This window comes from Stenella coeruleoalba, assembly GCF_951394435.1.
Source record: "Stenella coeruleoalba genome assembly, chromosome: 10".
Taxonomy (NCBI): Eukaryota; Metazoa; Chordata; class Mammalia; order Artiodactyla; family Delphinidae; genus Stenella; species Stenella coeruleoalba.
This window is the reverse complement of record NC_137156.1, coordinates 50,805,499-50,827,100: the sequence shown is the minus strand read 5'-3', so window position 1 is coordinate 50,827,100 and position 21,602 is coordinate 50,805,499. Positions and strand designations below refer to the sequence as shown.

Sequence of the window (21,602 nt, the reverse complement as noted above, 5' to 3'; positions counted from 1 at the left end):
CAGGAACAGGAATTTCCAAAGAACTTCCAAAATAAAACACAGGTATCATTTCCCCCCGTTTGGGCTAAGAGTAATCAGAGTCTCTTGCATTAATAGCCTCTTTTAACAATAGGAGGGAAAAAAAGCATGAATACAAAATGGGAAGTAATGTTTTTTTAGCTTGGAAAGTGTAATTTGGAATATTAAAATTATGCTGACCCATGATTCCAAATGCAACCTTTTTGTTCATATGCACATTTTAAATATTTCTCTAAATTTTTTCCTATAACCTTCTGTTGTGTTGTCTGTAATTTATTTATTTACTTTTTATTGGAGTATAGTTGATTTATATTGTTGTGTTAGTTTCAGGTGTATAGTAAAGTGAATCAGTTATACGTATAAATATACACACTTTTTTTTAGATTCTTTTCCCATATAGGCCATTACAGAGCACAGAGTAGAGTTCCCTGTGCTACACAGTAGGTCCTTATTAGTTATCTATTTTATATATAGTAGTGTGTATGTGTCAATCGTGTTCTCCCAATTTATCTCCTCCCTCTTTCCCCCCTGGTAACTATAAGTTTGTTTTCTACATCTGTGACTTCATTTCTGTTTCGTAAATAAGTTCATTGTACCATTTTTTTAGATTCCACACATAAGCGATATCATGATAGCTGTCTCTCTCAGTCTGACTTACTTCACTCAATATGACGATCTCTAGGTCCATCCATGTTGCCGCAAATGGAATTATTTTGTTCTTTTTTATGGCTGAGTAATATTCCATTGTATATATATGTACCACTTCTTTATCCACTCCTCTGTTGATGGACATTTAGGTTGCTTTGATGTCTTGGCTATTGTAAATAGTGCAGCGACGAACATTGGGGTGCATGTATCTTTTGGAATTATGCTTTTCACAAGATACGTGCCCAAGAGTGGGACTGCTGGATAATATGGCAACTCTACTTTTAGTTTTTTGAGGAACCTCCATACTATTTTCCATAGTGGCTGTACCAATTTACATTCCCACCAACAGTGTAGGAGGGTTCCCTTTTCTTCACACCGTCTCTAGCATTTATTGTTTGTAGATTTTTTGATGTTTGCCATTCTGACTGGTGGGAGGTGATACCTCACTGCAGTTTAGATTTGTATTTGTCTGATCATTAGTGATGTTGAGCATCTTTTCATGTGTGTTTTGTTCATGTGTATGTCTTTTCTGGAGAAACATCTATTTAGATCTTCTGCCCATTTTTTGATTCAGTTGTTTGTTTTTTTGACAAGCTGTATGAGTTATTTGTATATTTTGGAGATTAATCCCTTGTCAGTTGCTTCATTTGCAACTATCTTCTCCCATTCTGTAGGCTGTCTTTTCATTTTGTTTATGGTTTCCTTTACTGTGCAAAAGCTGTTAAGTTTAATTAGGTTCCATTTGTTTATTTTTGCTTTTATTTTCATTACCCTAGGAGGTGGATCAAAAAAGATATTGCTGCAATTTATGTCAGAGAGTGTTCTTCCTGTTTTTCTCTAAGAGTTTTATACCATCCAGCTTTATATTTAGGTCTTTAATACATTTTATTTTTGTGTATGGTGTCAGAGAGTGTTCTAATTTCATTCTCTTACACGTTGCTGTCCAGTTTTCCCAGCACCAGTTACTGAAGAGACTGTCTTTTCTCCACGGTATATTCTTGCATCCTTTGTCATAGATTAGTTGACCATAGGTATGTGGGTTTATCTCTGCACTCTTTTGCTGTTCCATTGATCTATATTTCTGTTTTTGTGTTAGTACCATACTGTTTTGATGACTGTAGCTTTGTAGTATAGTCCAAAGTCAGGGAGCCTGTTCCTTTGGCTCCATTTTTCTTTCTCAAGATTGATTTGGCTATTCAGGGTCTTTTGTGTCTCATACAAACTTTAAGATTTTTTTTTTTTTTTTTTTTTTTTGCAGTACATGGGCCTTTCACTGTTGTGGCCTCTCCCGTTGCGGAGCACAGGCTCCGGATGTGCAGGCTCAGCGGCCATGGCTCACGTGCCCAGCCGCTCCGCGGCATGTGGGATCTTCCCGGACTGGGGCACAAACCTGTGTCCCCTGCATCGGCAGGCAGACTCTCAACCACTGCGCCACCAGGGAAGCCCCAAACTTTAAGATTTTTTGGTTCTAGTTCTGTGAAAAATGCCATTGGTAATTTGATAGGTATTGCATAGAATCTGTAGATTGCTTTGGGTAGTATAGTCATTTTGACAATATTGATTCTTTCAATCCAGAAACATGACTTATCTTTCCATCTGTTTGTGTTATCTTAGATTTCTTTCATCAACTATAAGAGTTTTCTTTTTTATAAATTTATTTATTTATTTATTTTTGGCTGCATTGGGTCTTTGTTGCTGTGTGCAGGCTTTCTCTAGTTGCAGCGAGCAGGGGCTACTCTTTGTTGCAGTGCGCAGGCTTCTCATTGTGGTGGCTTCTCTTGTTGCAGAGCATGGGCTCTAGGGGCGTGGGCTTCAGTAGTTGTGGCACGTGGGCTCAGTAGTTGTGGCTCGCAGGCTCTAGAGCACAGGCTCAATAGTTGTGGCGCATGGGCATAGTTGCTCCATGGCATGTGGGATCTTCCCGGACCAGGGATTGAATCCGTGTCCCCTGAACTGGCAGGCGGATTCTCAACCACTGTGACACTGGGGAAGTCCCAACATCTTATAGTTTTCTGAGAAGAGGTCTTTTGCCTTCTTTGATGGGTTTATTCCTAGGTATTTTATTTTTTTCATGTGATGGTAAATGGAATTGTTTCCTTAATTTCTCTTTCTGATCTTTCATTGTTAGTGTATAGGAATGCAACAGATTTCTGTGCATTTATTTTGTATCAAGCAACTTTACCAAATTCATTGATGAGCTCTAGTAGTTTTCTGTTAACATGTTTAGGATTTTCTATGTATAGTATCATGTTATCTGCAAACAGTGACAGTTTTACTACTTCTTTCCCAATTTGGATTCCTTTTAATTCTTTTTCTTCTCTGATAGCTGTGGCTAGAACTTCCAAAACTATGTTGAATAAAAGTGGCGAGAGTGGACATTCTTGTCCTGTTCCTGATCTTACAGGAAATGCTTTCAGATTTTTACTATTGAGCATGATGTTAGCTATGGGTTTGTCATATATGGCCTTTATTTTGTTGAGGTAGGGTCCCTCTAGGCCCACTTTCTGGAGAGTTTTTATCATAAATGTGTGTTGAACTTTGTTAAAAGCTTTTTCTCCATCTATTGAGATGATCATATGGTTTTTATTCTTCAATTTGTTAATGTGGTGTATCACATTGATTGATTTGCATATGTTGAAGAATCCTTGCACCCCTAGGATAAATCCCACTTGATCAGGGTTGATCCTTTTACTGTGTTGTTGGATTTCATCTGCTGGTTTTCTGTTGTGGATTTTTGCGTGTATGTTCATCAGTGTTATTGGCCTGTAATTTTCTTTTTTGTGGTATTCTTGTCTGATTTTGGTATCAGGGTGATTGTGGCCTTGTAAAATGAGTGTGGGAGTGTTCCTTGCTCAGAAATTTTTGGAAGAGTTTCAGAAGGATAGTTGTTACCTCTTCTCTAGATGTCTGATAGAATATGCCTGTGAAGCTGTCTGGTCCTGGACTTTTGTTTGTTGGGTGTTTTTTAATCATAGTTTCAATTTCAGTGCTTGTGATTGGTCTGTTGATATTTTCTATTTCTTCCTGTTTCAGTCTTGGAAGGTTGTACCTTTCTAAGAATTTGTCCATTTTTTCTAGGTTGTCCATCTTATTGGCATATAGTTGCTTGTAGTAGTCTCTTATGATTTCCACTGGTGGGCAGAGCTGGATCTTGTCCCCCTGGTGGGCAGGGCCTTGTCTGGGGGTGTGTTTAGCTGGCTGCTGTGTGCTCAGGAAGACTTTAAATAGCCTGTCTGCTGATGGGTGGGGCTGTATTCCTGGCCTTTTGGTTGTTCTGCCTGAGGTGTCCCAGAACTGGAACCTATGGGCTGTTGGGAGGGTCCGGGTCTTGGTGAGAAAACGGCAGCCTCCTGGAGGGCTCACGCCAATGAGTACTCACCAGAACTGCCACCACCAGAGTCTTTGTGCCCACAGTGAGCCACATCCATCCCCCACCTCTGCAGGAGACCCTCCAATACCTGCAGGTAGGTCTGTCCCAGGTTCTTATGAAGCCATTGCATTTTTTTTCCCTGGGTCCTAATGAACATGAGGTGTTGTGTGTGGCTTCCTAGAGGAGAGTTTCTTTCCCCCCCCCCCCGAGTCCTGTGGAATTCCTGCAAACCCCATTGGCCTTCAAAGCCAGATTCTCTGGGGGCTCCTCTTCCCATTGTCAGACTCCCAGGGTGGCAAGCCTGGCGTGGGGCTCTGAACTTTCACTCCTGTGGGAGAACTTCTGTGGTATAATTATTTTCCAGTTTGTGGCTTGCCCACCTGGCTGTATGGGATTTGATTTTGTCATGACTGCACCCCTCCTACCATCTCATTGTGGTTTCTTCTTTGTCTTTGGATGTAGGATAACTTTTCTGGTAGGTTCCAGCATTTTTTTGTCGATGGTTGTTCAGCAGTTAGTTATGATTTTGGTGTTTTCGTAAGAAGTGAGCTCACATCCTTCTATTTTGCCATCTTGTCTCCACCTCCTCTGTTTTTTAAATTTAGCTAAAAGCCTGTGTGAATCCCATCAGATAATATGGTAGTCTCTGGCACTCTGTTCCAAGCAGATTGGAAGTTTTTAAGTATGCTCAGTGAGTTAGTTAATATATGAGATGGGAACAGAGATTAGCTATGTGGGAACACAGTGAGAGACACTGGTAGGAGATGAGAGCTACTATGTGGCCAGAAGCATCTGTCAAGGCTTTGTGAGTAGGTGAAACTGGCTTTGGTTGTTTCAAAGCATAATGAGGAAATAAGTGATTCAAGACCTTCCTTGTTAACAGTTTAATGATGTCTGGATAAATGAAAATGACACCTTTATTCATCCAATCAGCAATTATTGACGAGTGCCTACTATGAGAAAGGCAGTATTCCAGATGCTAAGGAAAGACCAATGAAAGAGGCAGATGCCTCCCCTACTCTCTTAGATTTTGCTTTCCACAAGGATTAGACGTACAATCAATGGATCAATCAGCAAACAATCAAAAAGAAAAAGAATCTCAGAATACTTAAGTATATTCTGTAATAGAAAGTGGCTGGATAAATACCTAAGATTTGGTATCAGGGAAGGTCTCTCATGTAGGTCTGGATGTGAAAGATAATTATAAGCTAATCTTGGAAAGACTTAGAGGAAAAGCATTCTAGGTAGAGGAAACAGGAAGTTCAAAAATCTGGAGGTGGGAACCTGAGGCTGGAGTCATCTAAGGTAAATCAAATCCCATCATTCTTTCTCTTCAAGCCCTCCAAAGGTTTTGCAGCTCCCCTAGAATAAAAGTGAAAATACTTAGTCTACACAAAGCTAAGAATCCAAGGACCAAAGGCTCTATAAAAGCTGGTCTGTTCTACAACTTTCCCGCCTAGTTAACCACACTCCAGCCTCAGGTTCCCATATTAGACTGAAAATCCTTGAGGGCAGGGGTATGTGTCCTAGCATAGACTCTGGCATGATTCTGGGTACTGCAAGTGAAACTGGGTCTAGGTGTAAAGGTGGATGGGGACACTCTTGCTAGAATCTATCAGAGGCAGAGATGCTCCCTCTGGGTCAGGCAGAGACTCCCATCCCTGTCGCATCTTACAGTGACCATGAAAGGTGGGGACAACCCTGAGAAAGAAGAGAGCATCTCACTGTGGGCTTACAATTGGAGGCAGCTAAAGCTGATTTAATCAATCAGGCAGGGAGAAGAGGAGGTTCTGGACAGTTGCAAGGAAGGGTGTTTGTATCTTGACCATTTTCTGGAGGTGGGACTACATTACCCTTATAGAGAAATCGACTTTACAACAGTCTTGTTTGTTTTGAGAATAAGCCACAAGCAACATCCCTAAAGTTATAAGCTACACGTTTCCCTACAGTCTTATTCTATCTTTCCTGTGTAGAGTGGAGAGTATCTCTAAAATACTTTAGCCAATTCATGCTATCTTGAATACTCCCAATTTCACAAATGGGAGCTCATTTCCAGTTTCATTATGCTAATTAACTTGGCACTGCTTTCATCAGGCAACTCGCTTCTAACAATCATTATGCTAATTGAAATATGGATAGTTTAAAATACTTGTACAAACCTCTGGCCTTTCTCATTAAATGAGAACTGACCTCCTGTGGGGTGTGAAATTCTGATTAGGGTCACTGAGTGCCCCTGAAAAGTAGTTTAACCCATCACACATACATTTAATATCATAATGTCTATTTATATCTATACTAAAGGTATTTTAAATTAAATTACAGGGGGAGTCAAGATGGTGGAGAAGTAAGAGGACGTAAAGTTCAACTCTCCCCACAAATGCATTAAGAATACATCTACAGGGCTTCCCTGGTGGCGCAGTGGTTGAGAGACCACCTGCCGATGCAGGGGATGCGGGTTCGTGCCCCGGTCTGGGATGATCCCACATGCCGTGGAGCAGCTGGGCCCGTGAGCCATGGCCGCTGAGCCTGCGCGTCCGGAGCCTGTGCTCTGCAACGGGAGAGGCCACAACAGTGAGAGGCCCGCATACCGCAAAAAAAAAAAAAAAAAAAAAGAATACATCTACAAATGGAACAGTTCTCACAGAGCACCTGCTGAACACTAGCAGAGGACCTCAGACAACTAAGAGGACCAGAAAGATCCCCACATAACAGAGTAAGATAAAAGAAAGAAGAAGGGAAAAGGAAGAGGAGAAGTGGGACAGGACCTGCACCCCTTGGGGGGAGCTGAAGGAGAGGAGAATTTCCCATGTCCAGGGAAGCCCCCTTACTGGTGGGGAGATCAGCTGGGACAGAGGGGAGCTTTGGGGGCTTGAAAGAGAGTGCAGCAACTGGCCTGAGGCAGGCTGGACAGAGTGAGACCTACACAGATGATCCATGCCACAGCCCTGCACGCCCAAGCCTGAGAGGTGTGTCCACTGGTGTATACAGGGGCAGGGTGCTAGAATGTTGGATCTGGAGAGCAGAGCTGTGGAAAGGACTGCTGTTGGCTGTGAGAAGACAGTCTGAGGGGATGGGAATGAGGAGCTCCACAATGGAGAACGCTCGTGAAGCAAGCCCAGATTGCCATAGAAGCGAAGTGCCGTTGTTGAGTGATGTGCAAAGGGCAGGCCACCTATGTAGCCTCTCTCCCCATGCACCAGCCCCTGCCTCCCCAGGCACTAGGAAGGGCTCCCGCTGGGGCAGGCTCTCACGCCCCTGGCTGCCGCCCACTCCACCCCCTCCTGCCAGGGTAGGCTTGTGTGCTCTGGGGCAGCTTCAGGAGCAGATGCCTGTGGGTGGCCGACACACAGAGGTGAGGCTGAAACCATAGCTGAGCCCCAGGGGCCATGAGAGATGGGAGAAGAGCTGAAATCTCTCCTCACAGCTGCACAATCTGTGGATTTACACTCTGTGACTGGCTTTGTAAACTCAGAACCTGCAGAACATCTGATCTGACAATGAGTGCTCCCACAGCCAAGATGGGTCAAGCTTTAGCAGCTGTGGACTTTGTGGGCAGGTACATGTGGGGGTGGGCAAGGCCAGAGTCTGAGATGCTTCCATAGTGCCCATAGCCTGTCCAGATCCATGATTACTGCAATCTTGGGACCTGACTTCAGTGGATCTGTGCTGGTGGCTTGGTGAAAACAATGCCTGAGAGACACCAGGGCCAACTGCTGGCATACCTATGGATAAGGTGGGCTGACAGCAGTGCCAATAACAAACAGTGTAATCTGAGTGCTCCCACAACAGGTGAAAGGTGACAAAACAGAGCACACCTACAGGTGAACAGTTCCAGAGGAGGAATACTCGGTGGCTTCACTCTCAGTGGGAATGCTCCAATCCTGTCTACATCACACCACAGATCAGAAACACAGCTAAGAAACAGATCTGGGGGCCTCTATTCCAACAACTAGGGAGCAGACCCTGATCCAAACAGAGCGGTGACAACCACAGAGCAAAGGGGAGTCCCCACTAAATATGCAGGGCAGGCTCTGGTCACCACAACACCAGTCACACCTCCCGTATCAAGGGGATAACAACTACCAGCATACACTGAGAAAAGAGGTGTCAGACATCTATAATAAAAACAGCTCTCACACCAAAACATATTAAACCAACGCAGGCTACGCAGGGACATTCCCACATAAAAATAGCCCTCCAAGACAGTCTGAGCATCTGGTATCTGGAGGAAGAACCCCCCAGAGCATTTAGCCTTGACACCCAGTGGGGCTTGAGTGCAGGAGTTCTGCAAGGCTGGGGGAAACAGAAACTCCACTCCTGGAAGGCATACAAGATCCCACATGCACTGGGGCCCAGTACAAAGCAGTACCTCCATAGGAACCTGGGATAGACCTACCTAGGGGTCTTGGAGGGTCTTCTGGGGAGGCCAGGTCAGCTGTAGCTCACTGTGGGAACACCAGTAGCAGAGGTCCCAGGTAATACTGATCAGCGTGAGCTCTCTGGGAAGACCTGGCTTCACCCAATAGCCTGCAGGCTCCAGTGCTGTAAATCCTCAGGCCAAACAACCAACAAGATAGGAATACAGCCCCACCCATCAGAAGACAGGCTGACTAAAGACATACTGAGCTCACAGCCACCTCAAAACACAGCCCTTGACACGGCTCTGCCCACCAGAGGGACAAGTGCCAGCTCTACCCACCTGAGGGCAGGCACCAGTCCCCTCCCACCAGGATGGCTACACAAGCCCCTAGACCAGCCTCACCCACCAGGGGGCAGACACCAGAAGGAAGAGGAACTATGATCCTGCAGCCTGTGGGAAGGAGACCACATACACAAACAGTTAGACAAATGAGATGACAGAGAAATATGTTGCAAACAAAGGAACAAGAGAAGAACCCACAAGAACAACTAAATGAAGAGGAGATAGGCAATCTCCCTGAAAAAAGTATTCAGAGTAATGATAGTAAATGATCCAAAACCTCGGAAGAAGAATGGAGGTATAGACCAAGAAGATGCAAAAAATTTTCAACAGAGATAGATAGAAGATTTAAAGAACAAAGAAAACAAAAAACAGATGAACAACATAATAACTGAAATGAAAAATATACTAGAAGGAATTAATAGCAGAATAACTGAGGCAGAAGAACAGATAAGTGAACTGGAAGACAGAGTGGTGGAAATCAATGCCACAGAACAGAATAAAGAAAAAAAAAAAAGGGGGACTTCCCTCATGGTGTAGTGGTTAAGAATCCACCCGCCAATGCAGGGAACACGGGTTCGAGCCCTGGTCTGGGAAGATCCCACATGCCACAGAGCAACTAAGCCTGTGCACCACAACTACTGAGCCTGTGAGCCAAAACTACTGAGCCTGCATGCCTAGAGCCCATGCTCTGCAACAAGAGAAGCCACCACAAGAAGAAGCCCGTGAACTGCAACGAATAGTAGCCCCCACTCTCTGCAACTAGAGAAAGCCCGCACAGAGAAACGAAGACCCAATGCAGCCAAAAATAAATAAATTTATATTTATTTATTTATTTATTTAAAAGAAGAAAAAAGAATGAAAAGCAATGATGAAAGTCTCAGAGACCTCTGGGACAATGTTAAATGCACCAACATTCACAGAAGAAGAAAAAGGGAAAGGGCTTGAGAAAATATTTGAAGATATTATAGCCAAAAATTTCCCTAACACAGGAAAGGAAAGAGTCACCCAAGTCCAGGAAATGCAGGGTACAGGATCCTAATACAGGATAAACCCAAGGAGGAACACACCAATACACATAGTAATCAAACTAACAAAAATTAAATACAAAGAAAAATTATTAAAAGCAACAAGGGAAAACAACAAATAACATAAAAAGGAATCCTCATAAGGCTATCAGCTGATTTTTCATCAGAAACTCTGCAGGCCAAAAGGGAGTGGCATTATATATTTACAATTATGAAAGGGAAATACCTACAACCAAGAATATTCTACCCAGCAAGGCTCTTGTTCAGAATCAATGGAGAAATCCAAAGCATTACAGACAAGCAAAAGCTAAAAGAATACACAGAAATCTGTTGCATTCCTATACATTAACAATAAAAGATCAGAAAGAGAAATTAAGGAAACAATTCCATTTACCATCACACCCTAAAGAATAAAATACCTAGGAATAGACTTAACTAAGGAGGCAAAAGACCTGCACTCAATAAACTATAAGATGCTGATGAAAGAAATCAAAGATGACACAAACAGATGGAAAGATATACCATGTTCTTGGACTGGAAGAATCAATATTGTCAAAATGACTATACTACCCAAGGCAATCTACAGATTCAATGAAATCCTTATCAAACTATCAATGGCATTTTTTACACAAGTAGAACAAAAAAATCTTAAAATTTGTATGAGACACATAAGACTTTGAATAGCCAAAGCAATCTTGAGAAAGAAAAATGGAGCTGGAGGAATCAGCCTCCCTGGCTTCAGACTATGCTATCAATACAAAGCTACAAATCATCAAAACAGTATGGTACTGGCACAAAAAGAGAAATATAGAAACCCAGGCAGCTATGGTCAGTCTACAACAAAGGAAGCAAGACTATACAATGGAGAAAAGACAGTCTCTTCAGTAACTGGTGCTGGGGAAACTGGACAGCTATATGTAAAAGAATAAAATAGAACATTCTTTAACACCATATACAAAAATAAATTCAAAATTGATTAAAGACCCAAATATAAGACTGTATACTATAAAACCCTTAGAGGAAAACATAGGAAGAACACTCTCTGACATAAATTGCAGCAATATCTTTTCTGATCTGTCTCCTAGAGTAATGGAAATAAAAACAAATATAAGCAAATGGGACCCAATTAAACTCAAAAGCTTTTGCACAGCAAAGGAAGCCATAAACAAAATGAAAAGACAATCCACACAATGGGAGAAAATATTTGCAAATGATGCAACTGACAAGGGATTTATCTACAAAATATATAAACAGCTCATGCAACTCAATATAAAAAAAAAAACCCCATCGAAAAATGTGCAGAAGACCTAAATAGATGTTTCTTCAAAGAAGAAAAGATGCTCAACATCACTAATTATTAGCAAATCAAAACTACAATGAGATATGACCTCACACCAGTCAGAATGGCCATCATCAAAAGTCTACTAACAATAAATGCTGGAGAGGGTGTGGAGAAAAAGGGAACCCTCCTACACTGTTGATGGGAATGTAAATTGCTAAAGCCACTATGGAAAGCAATATGGAGGTTCCTTAAAAAACCAATAGTGCTACCATATGATCCAGCAATCCCAGTCCTGAGCATATATCTGGAGAAAATGATGGTTCAAAATGATACATACACCCCAGTGTTCATTGCAGCACTATTTCCAATCGCCAAGACATGGAAGCAACCTAAATGTCCATAAACAGATGAATGATTAAAGAAGATGATGTACATATATACAACAGAATATTACTCAGCCATTAAAGAGAATGAAATAATACCAGTTGCAGCAACATGGATGGACCTGGAGATTATCATACTAAGTGAAGTAACACAGAGAAAGACAAATATCATATGATACGGCTTATATGTGGAATCTAAAAAAATGATACAAATGAACTTATTTACAAAACATAAACAGACTCACAGACTTAGAAAACAAACCTATGGTTACCAAAGGGGAAAAGTGGGGGGGGGGCAGGGCTAAATTGGGGGTTTGGGATTGACATATACACACTATTATATTTAAAATAGGTAACAAACAAGGACCTACTGTATAGCACAGGGAACTCTGCTCAATATTCTGTAATAACCTAAATGGAAAAGAATTTGAAAAAAGAATAGATACATGTATATGTATAAGTGAATCATTTTGCTGTACACCTGAAACTAACACAACATTTTTAATCAACTAAACTCCAATATAAAATAAAAATTAAAAAACTTACAAATAAAAAACAAAAATGCCTTATTCACTACAGATATTTCCTGAAAGTTATTGTGTAATAGTAATAATGATAGTAGTAGTAGTAGTAGCAGTAATGATAATAATAATAGTAATAATAATACCTTGTATTTGTAAGGTTAAGTCATGTTCTAGCATATTTAATTTGGAGGAGTGACTTTAGAAGTTAAAGCACATACTGAAGACTCCATTACCATTATCAATCTTTCAACAACAAACAAATCTCTAAATGTGTATTGAGATGAAAGAAAACTGATGATCAAGAAATGGAACAGCACTCTGCAAACAGGAAGAGTCTTTTGGAAATTTTCTATTCAGCAGGGCTTTGACTGTTACCTATAAAGTAAAATAGTTAGCATGACAAGACATCTGTATATAGACTGAACTTTTGTTAATTCCTTTGGTTTCAATCAAAACCTTTCAAATTTTAATCTCCATAATTACTCAACACAAAGCTAACTGAACTTTGCTCTCTCAGTGTTTTAAGGATTTTTCAGTAGTAATTCTGACTCCCTGATTTTTGCTTTGCCACTTAATTCCTCAATAAGACTGTACTCCATGTTGTTTTATATTTAACAATACTCTTTTTCATAAACTGTTTTACTGGGTGAGTTTGAAGCACCCTTGCCAGGGGAGTGTTACTGTCTTCATTTAAGAATGAAGTCACTGAGACCAAAATGCAGACACACTATCCAGTTTCAAGTGTGAATACTGGAGGTTTTCAAAAATTACGTGTGGTAGAATTTTTTTTGGTAACAATGTCTATGATGCCCCTCTCTGTATCCAAGCCTTTTGGTAGTGAATTCCTACATTAACTCTGGGCTTGGTCACATGACTTGCGTTTGACCTATGGGACAATAGCAAATGAGTCATAAACGGAATTCAAAAAATGCTGGTCATTTGGGCATCTTCTCTTGCTGTTCTCTGAATTCTGAGACTTCCATGGGAATAAGCCTGCTAGAGGGTCAGCAATACATGGCTCATTGGTGTCCATCACTCAACCATCAGACAACTAACACCCAGAAGCAGAACTGTGAAGATGCCCAGGAGCTATGCCCACATGCTCAAGCAAGTCCAGTCAATATCAGAAGAACCATTCACCTGAGGTCAGCCCAAATTCTAACCCACAGAATAATGAACTAAATATATGTTTGTCACTAAGTTAGGGATGGTCTGTACTGCAGCAAAAGATAGCAGATGCCACATAAGAGAATAATGTCCAGATGGCTGACCTGGAGGGAAAGAGTTTAGTATGGCTTGAACTTACTTAGACTGTTGGTAAGAATATGCGGATGCATGCTCGTTGGATGTGTCCACTGCTATCTGCTGCTGCTGACCACTTGTGTCCTGGGATGAAGGTGCCACTGTCTGGGGAGAGGTATCAGCAACAACACCCTATGGAGGCAATAAGAACACAAAAGTCTTATTGGCTTTAGCAAAAGGGCTTCTTGCAGACGGACTGTAGGGCATACCCATCTTCCATATGGCTTGAGTAGAGCTGCACTCAGCTATATAAAGCCACAGCAAGAACCCAAAGAAAAACCACAGAGCACATTTGGATAAGGGCTGAGGAATTTACCTCAATGTGTCACCAAGAAGCCTTGCCATCAGAAGACCCTGTAGCAGTCAAATGATGAGGAAAGTATTTTGCCCATAGTTAGAACTTTTAAATCATGGTTGCATATAGCCACACTAAATAATGATTCCTTAATCAAAAAATTCATGCAGAATTCCTATAAAAACGTGTATATTTGAGCATTTTCCTGGGAATAAAGTAGTCTACCCTGTCTCTATGATCTGGCAAAACAATGGACTTTGACCTTCATAAAAATCTACATCCAAGTTTGGAATTCTTTTAAAGGACACTGTTAAGCAGTGTCTCCCTTAAGCAATTTGATTTGTTTTATTTATTTATTTTCATTTTCCTTGATGTGAACTGGAATTCATTTAGAAGTTTCAGAAGAAGAAAGAAACAAGCATCCTTAATTTTGATTCGCTCCTCCCCTTACCATTTGAATGGCTTTTGCCAACAAGAATGGATTTCTTGAGTTGGTCATCATTCAGAATATGTTTGGTTCCGAGAGAGGTTTGGTAGTTAGTAGTCCTAAGGAGGGAATCTATCTGAATACATTCTCCTGGTTTTACTTATATTATAGCCTTGGGCTTCTGCAGGGATATAGGTTTTTGGTCAACTCCCTATCCCTAACAAAAGCTCCCTGAAATTGTTCCTCAGAATCTGAAAATTCTTCCTTTATGAATTCAATCTTTTTTTTTTCCTAATATACTATTTGATGTTATGCATTTTGATGAACCTCCCACCACACTGATTTGTGTGGATACTGGTGAATTTTCAATGCGTGTTTTTACATAGAAAATGAATCAGTGCTTTCCTTTATAAGCACAAATTCAAGGCAATATATCAGGGTATACTTATATAATTCTTAGTGAAATATTTCTTTTTAAATCCCAGATTTAACTATAATTAGACTGTTCCCACTAAACAACACTGTCAAATGTGTCTCCTTATTTTATAGTCCTCAAATAGCTCAGATTCTGTAGATAAGCACACACATTTGGTCCAGAGATAGAGAAGTGTGGATATGTGGCAGAGATTTATGCTTAAAGTCACCTATAATGTCTAGATTCATAATTTTCTTATGGCCTAGATGGGTTTTGATAGCTAAATATAGCAAAGAACATACATTTTAATCACATATTCTTGAAATTCTGAAAAGCCAATTAAAACTTCTTTAATACTGAAACATTCCTTGGGGACCATAGGTCTGGTCCTCCAAGAATTGGACCTCCTTGGTTTCCTAAGTGACAGGACACTGTCCTCTTAAATGTCTGTGCTTCCCAAACCCTGGTACAAGCAAATATTTGTCACACACTAAAAACAAACAAACAAACATTTCAAAAGATCTAATTTGGTCTGTAAAGATCTCACCCAATCTCTGTGGCTCCAGAGGTTGGAAGAGTCATGGTGGTCTCCCACAATGAGTGGTACCAACATGAGTTGGTTGGCCAACTCATGGAGTAGCGATGGCATGAACTCCAGAGGAGTCCCAACTGATGGATGAAATGCACTGTGACCATAATGGCAAATGCGCATCAGGAGAAGAGGAAGGGGGGGCAAGAAACAATAATGGTTAGAACCAGAGAGAAGTATACACCTCTAAGTGTCTTACCACCATCCACATAGTCCTATGCCCCACTCCTTTCCTATGTATCTTGCTGGCTCTGTCCAGTAAGATAATGTGTAGAGGAAATGGAGTCAGCCCAATGAAAAGAGAGGAGGAAGGGACAAAGCTTCCAGTAAGGAAAATATGACTTTATCTTTCACAGTATCCATAGCAATATGAGTGGTAGAAGTTTTTCTCTCTTGTCTGTAGGATGCCACAGTCCTGTCAAGGTTCATTGGCAAGAGCAGTGGTTCTTCATCTTTGGTACACATTAGAATCACCTAGCATCTTTTAAAAATCCTGGTATCCAGTCCACACCCTAGACCCCATCAGACTCTCTGGCAATAGGACCTAGGCATCACAATTTTTTAAAGTATTAAGTTTTAAAATAATTTTGATATGCAGAAAAGTTTGACAACCAGTTCTCTAATCCAGTCCCTCTCAACGTTTAATGTGCACCTTGATCCTTAAGGGATCTTGTTAAAATGCAAACTCTGATTCAGTAAATCTGGGTGAGGTCTGAAAATATGCATTGCTAACAGGCTCTCAGGTGATACTGATAATGCTGGTCTAGGGACCACTACTGGAGAAACAAGGCATCAGAGAACTAGCTCATTCAAATAGCTGCACATGTTTGCCTTCCTCTTTCTGAGTGTTTGTGGCTAACATTTGATGAGGTAGTTATTTGATCTCTGATCTTTTCTCTAAACATAAAAATGGCACTCCTCTCAGACCTGGATACCAAATTTTGCTTATGTCATATGCAAAGCAAAACATAGGTATGTTCAAGTAAAGTACATACTTTCACAGCGTGAGTTTGCAACTTCAAATTTTCAAGTAGCACAAAAATCACAAATAAGGATTTTGGGGGTTATGGTGGACCCCAGTGCATGTGGCTGAGATTTATCTGCCCTAACCTTGTTCTGTAAGAAGAGACAGACTTACTTCAATGGAAACAGCTGTCGGAGGCACAGGCGTGTACTGGGGAATGTAGGTCCCTTGCATAGGAGCGGCGGCAGTCATATACTAGAGGGAATCAAAGAAAAATGCAGGTGAACTTGGGCGTGCAACCAGTGAGAAAAGTGTTATCACATAAGACTGCTTTCGATGTGTGGCCCCCCACCAATGCATGATGAAACTTAAACTTTATTTTGACCAAAAATATTGCAGTTCCTATCAGCATAGAATAGTCATCGCTTACTGATTCAGTACCAACAGCAGCCCACCTCCCCGATGTCAGTAAAAGTTAATTCACCCCATCCCCTCGCTTTGTCCTTTTGAATATTCTACATCAGCTCCCAAACATTTCACTTTCACATCTAAAACACAAATGCCAGGAGGGCAGGCATGACGTCTGTTTTTTTCTCCATTTTATTGCTAGCACATAGTAGGCTCTCAACAGATTATTTGTTGAATGAATGAATCATTATATTGCGAATAATAATTTCTTTTCTAACTAACGTAAAAGAGAGGAATAATGTAAGAAATACTTATCTAGCAACAATCAGAATAGGTAAATGTTATCATTTTTGTCATTTGATCACTTTTTTATGAAGGAAATTTTATGAAGGAAATAGAGTGTTCCAGATAGTGTTGAAGTTGCTTTTCTTCCTTCCCCCTATTCCATGTTCATTTCACTGTATTTCCTTTTCCACTCCTTTAATTCTCCAAATTTTCTTCATCCAGATGAACAATACAACAGTCCAATCATTCTTCACTACATTGTAGTAGTCAGTAAAATATGTGTTGGGGATAACATGTATTTTGGCAACGAAAAACGGAAGCCCCAGAAAAATTATATGCCCACCACCATAAGCAAAAAGCATGACCCATATTCCTATTTGTAATACACATACCCCCTGAAAAGTCAAAGTTCTACTCTTTGAGAATGGAATCTTCTATGAAATCAACTGTATTTCTGAGTTTCTAAACTTGAACATCACAAAATTTCAGAACCAGAACCATCTAATGAAAACAAGGTTTCTCAATACACAAAGCTTTAGAGGAACACTTTTTATGGAAAACTACAAGCCCATGATTCTGTATTCTTCTAAATTTGCTGAGTTCATGTGTTAAGGCCATGCATAAATAGGCAAAACCTAAATTACAATGTTGTGCATTGATCGGTACTTTCAGTATCCAAGAGGCATGATAATTCTGAATCAAGGGAAATATCTGAATGGAGATTGGTTCATCAGATGTTGTTGCTGTTTACTATTCATAGAGAAATATAGCAATAAAGCAACTCTGGGATAAGTGCTTCTCCATCCTAAACTAAGCACTGTCTTACTACATCTATTTGCTAAAAACAGAGACAGCCTTAGTGAAACAACACTAAATCAAACAAACCAAACCGCTGCCTGTAATCCATGTGTTACTGCTGATAACAACTGTGTGCAATTCCTATGTGTACAAAAACAGCCTTGTAATGTGTACCAAGGGCAGTTGTTTGCAAGGATTGGGGGTATTACTAACTTAGCTTCATAGTTGAAAATTAGCAGAGGTTTCTGTGCCCCATCCTCTGTGTTCCCAGAGTGTTCATCACTCTTCTATTAAAATTGTCCAGACTCTCATCTCTCTAAAGGCATGGACCAAGTGTTACATGTCTCCTGCATCTTCCAACACTCCACACAATGCCTGGTACCTGGTAAATAATTGTTCAATGGCTGAATAAAAGGACACAAGAAGAAAGCCTTCCATTTCCAATTACAAATCTTGTATGCCTCTTAGCTGTCAATAATTCTGAGTTCTCTATAGATATCAATTTCCCCACCCCTATAAAGTGTTTGTATAACCTTTAAACAAATACTTTAGCCCCCTCTGCTCATCATTACCCTGTGTCCTTAAGCAGACAATGATTATTCAGGTATCCAACTGCTATCAATTTTTCAAATAAGTACAGAACTCTGGAGTCACATTTCAGCAAATATTATTTCATATCTAGTACCCATGGCAGGTGTCTGCTTTGCCAACAAAATTGCTCTAGAAAGTATATTGGAGATAACAGTTTCTTGGCCATTTCAGACATGTCATATAGGTTTTAAACATCCCTTAATTTAGTATTCCCTACAATGTATTTTTTTAAAATGTTAGCTCAACTGAGAAAAAAGCTTTCTGTGTTCCAGAGCAATGCTGCACAATGTATCCTCTTTGCTATAGAGATAGAATTTTAAAACTCTGAGAAATCAGGTTTTACAGAAGCCTATTTAAAGGAGATTTTAAATCAGTGTTTCTAAAACTTTTTGGTAGCACCTACTGATTTTGCTTAAAACTAGTACTCTCAAGAATATACTTTGAAAAAGGTTTCTTTAATTGAATATCAAAAATCCTAGTAGATCTGTAGCAAGTGGGAATGTGTCTTCACCAACAGAGTTAATGCTCTTGTGGCTCACCTTCTCCCCTTTGGTCATGGTTTTTCAAGATGTATAATACACCAGTAAAAGGATGCTCCCTCACTGATCTGAGTATTTTCTATTCCTGAGTTAGTAATTTCAAACTTTGCAATCGTCATCAGTGAGTGTGCGTGTCCTTCCTCGACATAAGACAATGTCACTGGACATGGCTCGACCCACCCCTGCTCCATGGTCTGCATCGCTAAGGAGACCTTTCTGTGAACTAGATTTAGGGACGTGGGCTGGGGCCACACGTAGCACCGTTCACGACTTCTCATGAGAATCCACCTCAGTTTTAGACCTCCCTTGTCAAACTAGAGTTCTCAAGCAGTGTAGTTAATGAAAAGCATTTTGTGTCATTCTTAGCTAAGCTTCTTGAAATGACTCTGAGTTATTCAAAACCCCATCTGTGTTCTGTTCAGTAAAATCAGTAAATCTTCATACCTTCTGTGGCATTCAATGAAGTTGTGAAAGTGGCCCAAACTGAACTGCTTATAGCATAAATTCAGAGTTATCTCTTCAGAACAATGCTGTGAGTTAGGCAATATGGCTCACCCATTTTACAGACTGAGAAACTGAGATATACTGGAATAACTCCAGTTCTGTTGACACAAGATTCAGTCTACTTCAGTACCCTTGAAATAAAATAACTAAGGTCCTAAGAGCTTTTATGATCATTACCATGCAAAATAATATCAACTTTTAAAAAAATAATAGACTTTAATAATTGGAGTTTCAATTAAATATAGGATAATAATGCCTTGGTTTAAACATTTTATTGTCATTTAATTTCCATAGATTTTAAAATTTTCACTATATACTCAGAATACCTCATTTTCTTCTGGAAAGGCTACCCCTTGTGTTTAACTTATTTTATAATTTAACTTTATGCTACTCTTCAGAACTAATGGAGATTTTATAGTATAAATGAGGTCAGCTCAGTTCAATGTGTTGTGTATGTGTATTTTTTAATTAAAAAAAAAAACGCCCTTCTGGCTGCTCTTCTTTTTTTTTTTTTTTGGTGTCACAGAAAATCTAATAGAGCTGGAGAATGTTGTTTCAAAATTAGGGATAGGCTTATTTTAAACAAGTCAATGCTATGGTGTTTTATACCCCGTAAGGTTATTATCTCTCGATAAACGTTTGCAATGAAACTTTTCTGTGGTAGACATATATTTTCTAGGGTAAAGCCTCAAGAAGTGACAGCCTTGTAAAATAACGCACAAGAACTTACAAGAAATGGCTACAGCTATGTGTAAGATCAACTCTCAGCTTTAGGTAATTGGTGACAAATAACTCTGAACTTTCTCTAAGCATACAGTATGATTTCCTTAAGAGCAAAGATAAACTACAGTCAGACTTAATAATGCAGGCTGTACAAACATGGTTTAGATCTCAGTGCCTAAGATTGCTTTCTTTTCATCCAGCTAATAAATGACAAAAACCTAAAGAAGGACCTGTGATATAAAAAAAATCTGCCCTTTGAGTTGATAAATTTCTGTGAATTACTTACTAAAAGCAAAACAAGAATGGATTTCTGTCCTTTAAGCTAATTTATCTTACTGGTTTTTCTCAAAAGCTAGAAAATGTCTTCCATAATTCTTTCATGAGTACACATTATTTTGCATTGTGGGGGGATATAATGGCTGATGGGACCCATATTACAATAAGATGATGTAGATAAAATGGATAAATCCGTATAATATTTCCCCGTTGGTGGCAGCTTAAAGTTTTGATATTCATGGATAAGTTTTCTTTTTTGGTAAACAATTCAATGATTTTTACATATTCTGAAAGCACTGGATTTTCACATAGAAGTATGTAGGAGACGCAGATAGCCATTTTCAAACCCACAGAATAAATTCCAGACTCCATCACTTCTTCCAAGAAGTCTAGACACTGCATCACCAAGACAGTTACATGAAGAGAGAAAAAAAATGGTGAAGTTGGAGAGGAATTGTGTTTTTGTCTATTTAATTTAGAACAAACTGTTTCTGTTACTGTGGACTCATTGATTATTTCTGAAGAAACAGAAAGTGAAAACTCCAAATTTTTAGTTCCTGATTTACTTTCTCTTCCCCCACCAAAGCAAAACAAATAAAAAACGTTTTATATATTTCCCTTGAGCAAACTTTTCCTTTTATTTATCTGTAGAGCAAAGGAGTGGCAAGGAAATCCCCACATTTCAATTCTTGGAATTTCGTAAAATAAAATAATTGATCAAACTTGTTCATTTGGAGTTATTGTTATACTACGTAGGTTTTAAATTGGTGCGTCTAGTCCTTGCTATAACATTCAAAAATCGGTTTAACAAATTTCAGCAAGAGTAGTTGTCCAGGTCCTGTCAAACCCAGAAAGTCACTGAGAAGGATATAGGAAAGGAAGTTGAGCAGAGGAAGCAGAAATTGTGCTGGATGATGCTAATAGCATGCAGTGTGGATTACTATGAGTTCCATCTAATACAAACTTTCCTTTCATAAAGGAAGCTTGTGGGTGTAGGGAACAACCTGAATTATGATTCATCAGTATCTGGTAAGCGGCTCAGGAGGAGGCCACAGAGTTACCTTAGGTAGGGGTATTCTGGGGTTTTGAGGATTCTATTTCTTGGATTTGCAAAATTCTGTCATCTCAGAGCTAGGGAGAGGTTGGTGTACTTGGGGCGGCAAATTAGTATCATTTCACATGTTTACATTGGCTAAGTAGTAACAGTTGCCTGGAGTATAATTCTAAGAATGCCTTCTAAGTCTCCATGTCACTCAGTGGATGAGAGACCATCCATAGAGAAGAATAGAGCTGAAGAGGGTCTCGTTGAAAGGAAAGAGTGCCCCCACTAGGGCACTAGGGCTGAACTTCTACTTGGACCTCTACTGCTCAGTTCTTCCTATATTCTTCCACTCCTGCCAATGAAATGTTGGAGAGTAAGTGGATACCCCCATAATAGTAATAGTGTAGGCTTTCATAATGGTTTATGTTAGTGCTAATTTATGGCCTATTTACTTTTTAAGGTACTAATGCAGAAATAACAAAGTAGACATCT

At 39.9% G+C, this 21,602-nt stretch overlaps 1 protein-coding gene across 17 annotated transcripts in view; it reads right to left on the bottom strand.

The window, feature by feature from the left end:
• RBMS3 (RNA binding motif single stranded interacting protein 3) overlaps positions 1-21,602 on the bottom strand; it is a 1,083,479-nt gene that overhangs the window by 5,682 nt on the left and 1,056,195 nt on the right. For 11 of the 17 annotated variants that reach the window (XM_079935204.1, XM_079935208.1, XM_079935194.1 and 8 more), the window contains 2 exons: positions 16,119-16,199; positions 13,259-13,386 (listed from right to left, as the gene is read on the bottom strand). In XM_079935204.1, the coding sequence (XP_079791330.1) occupies positions 13,259-13,386; positions 16,119-16,199 (209 nt within the window). Of the gene's footprint in view, positions 1-12,207; positions 13,387-16,118; positions 16,200-21,602 lie in introns of those variants that run through there. The other 6 variants (XM_079935207.1, XM_079935199.1, XM_079935196.1 and 3 more) reach the window with 1 other exon arrangement.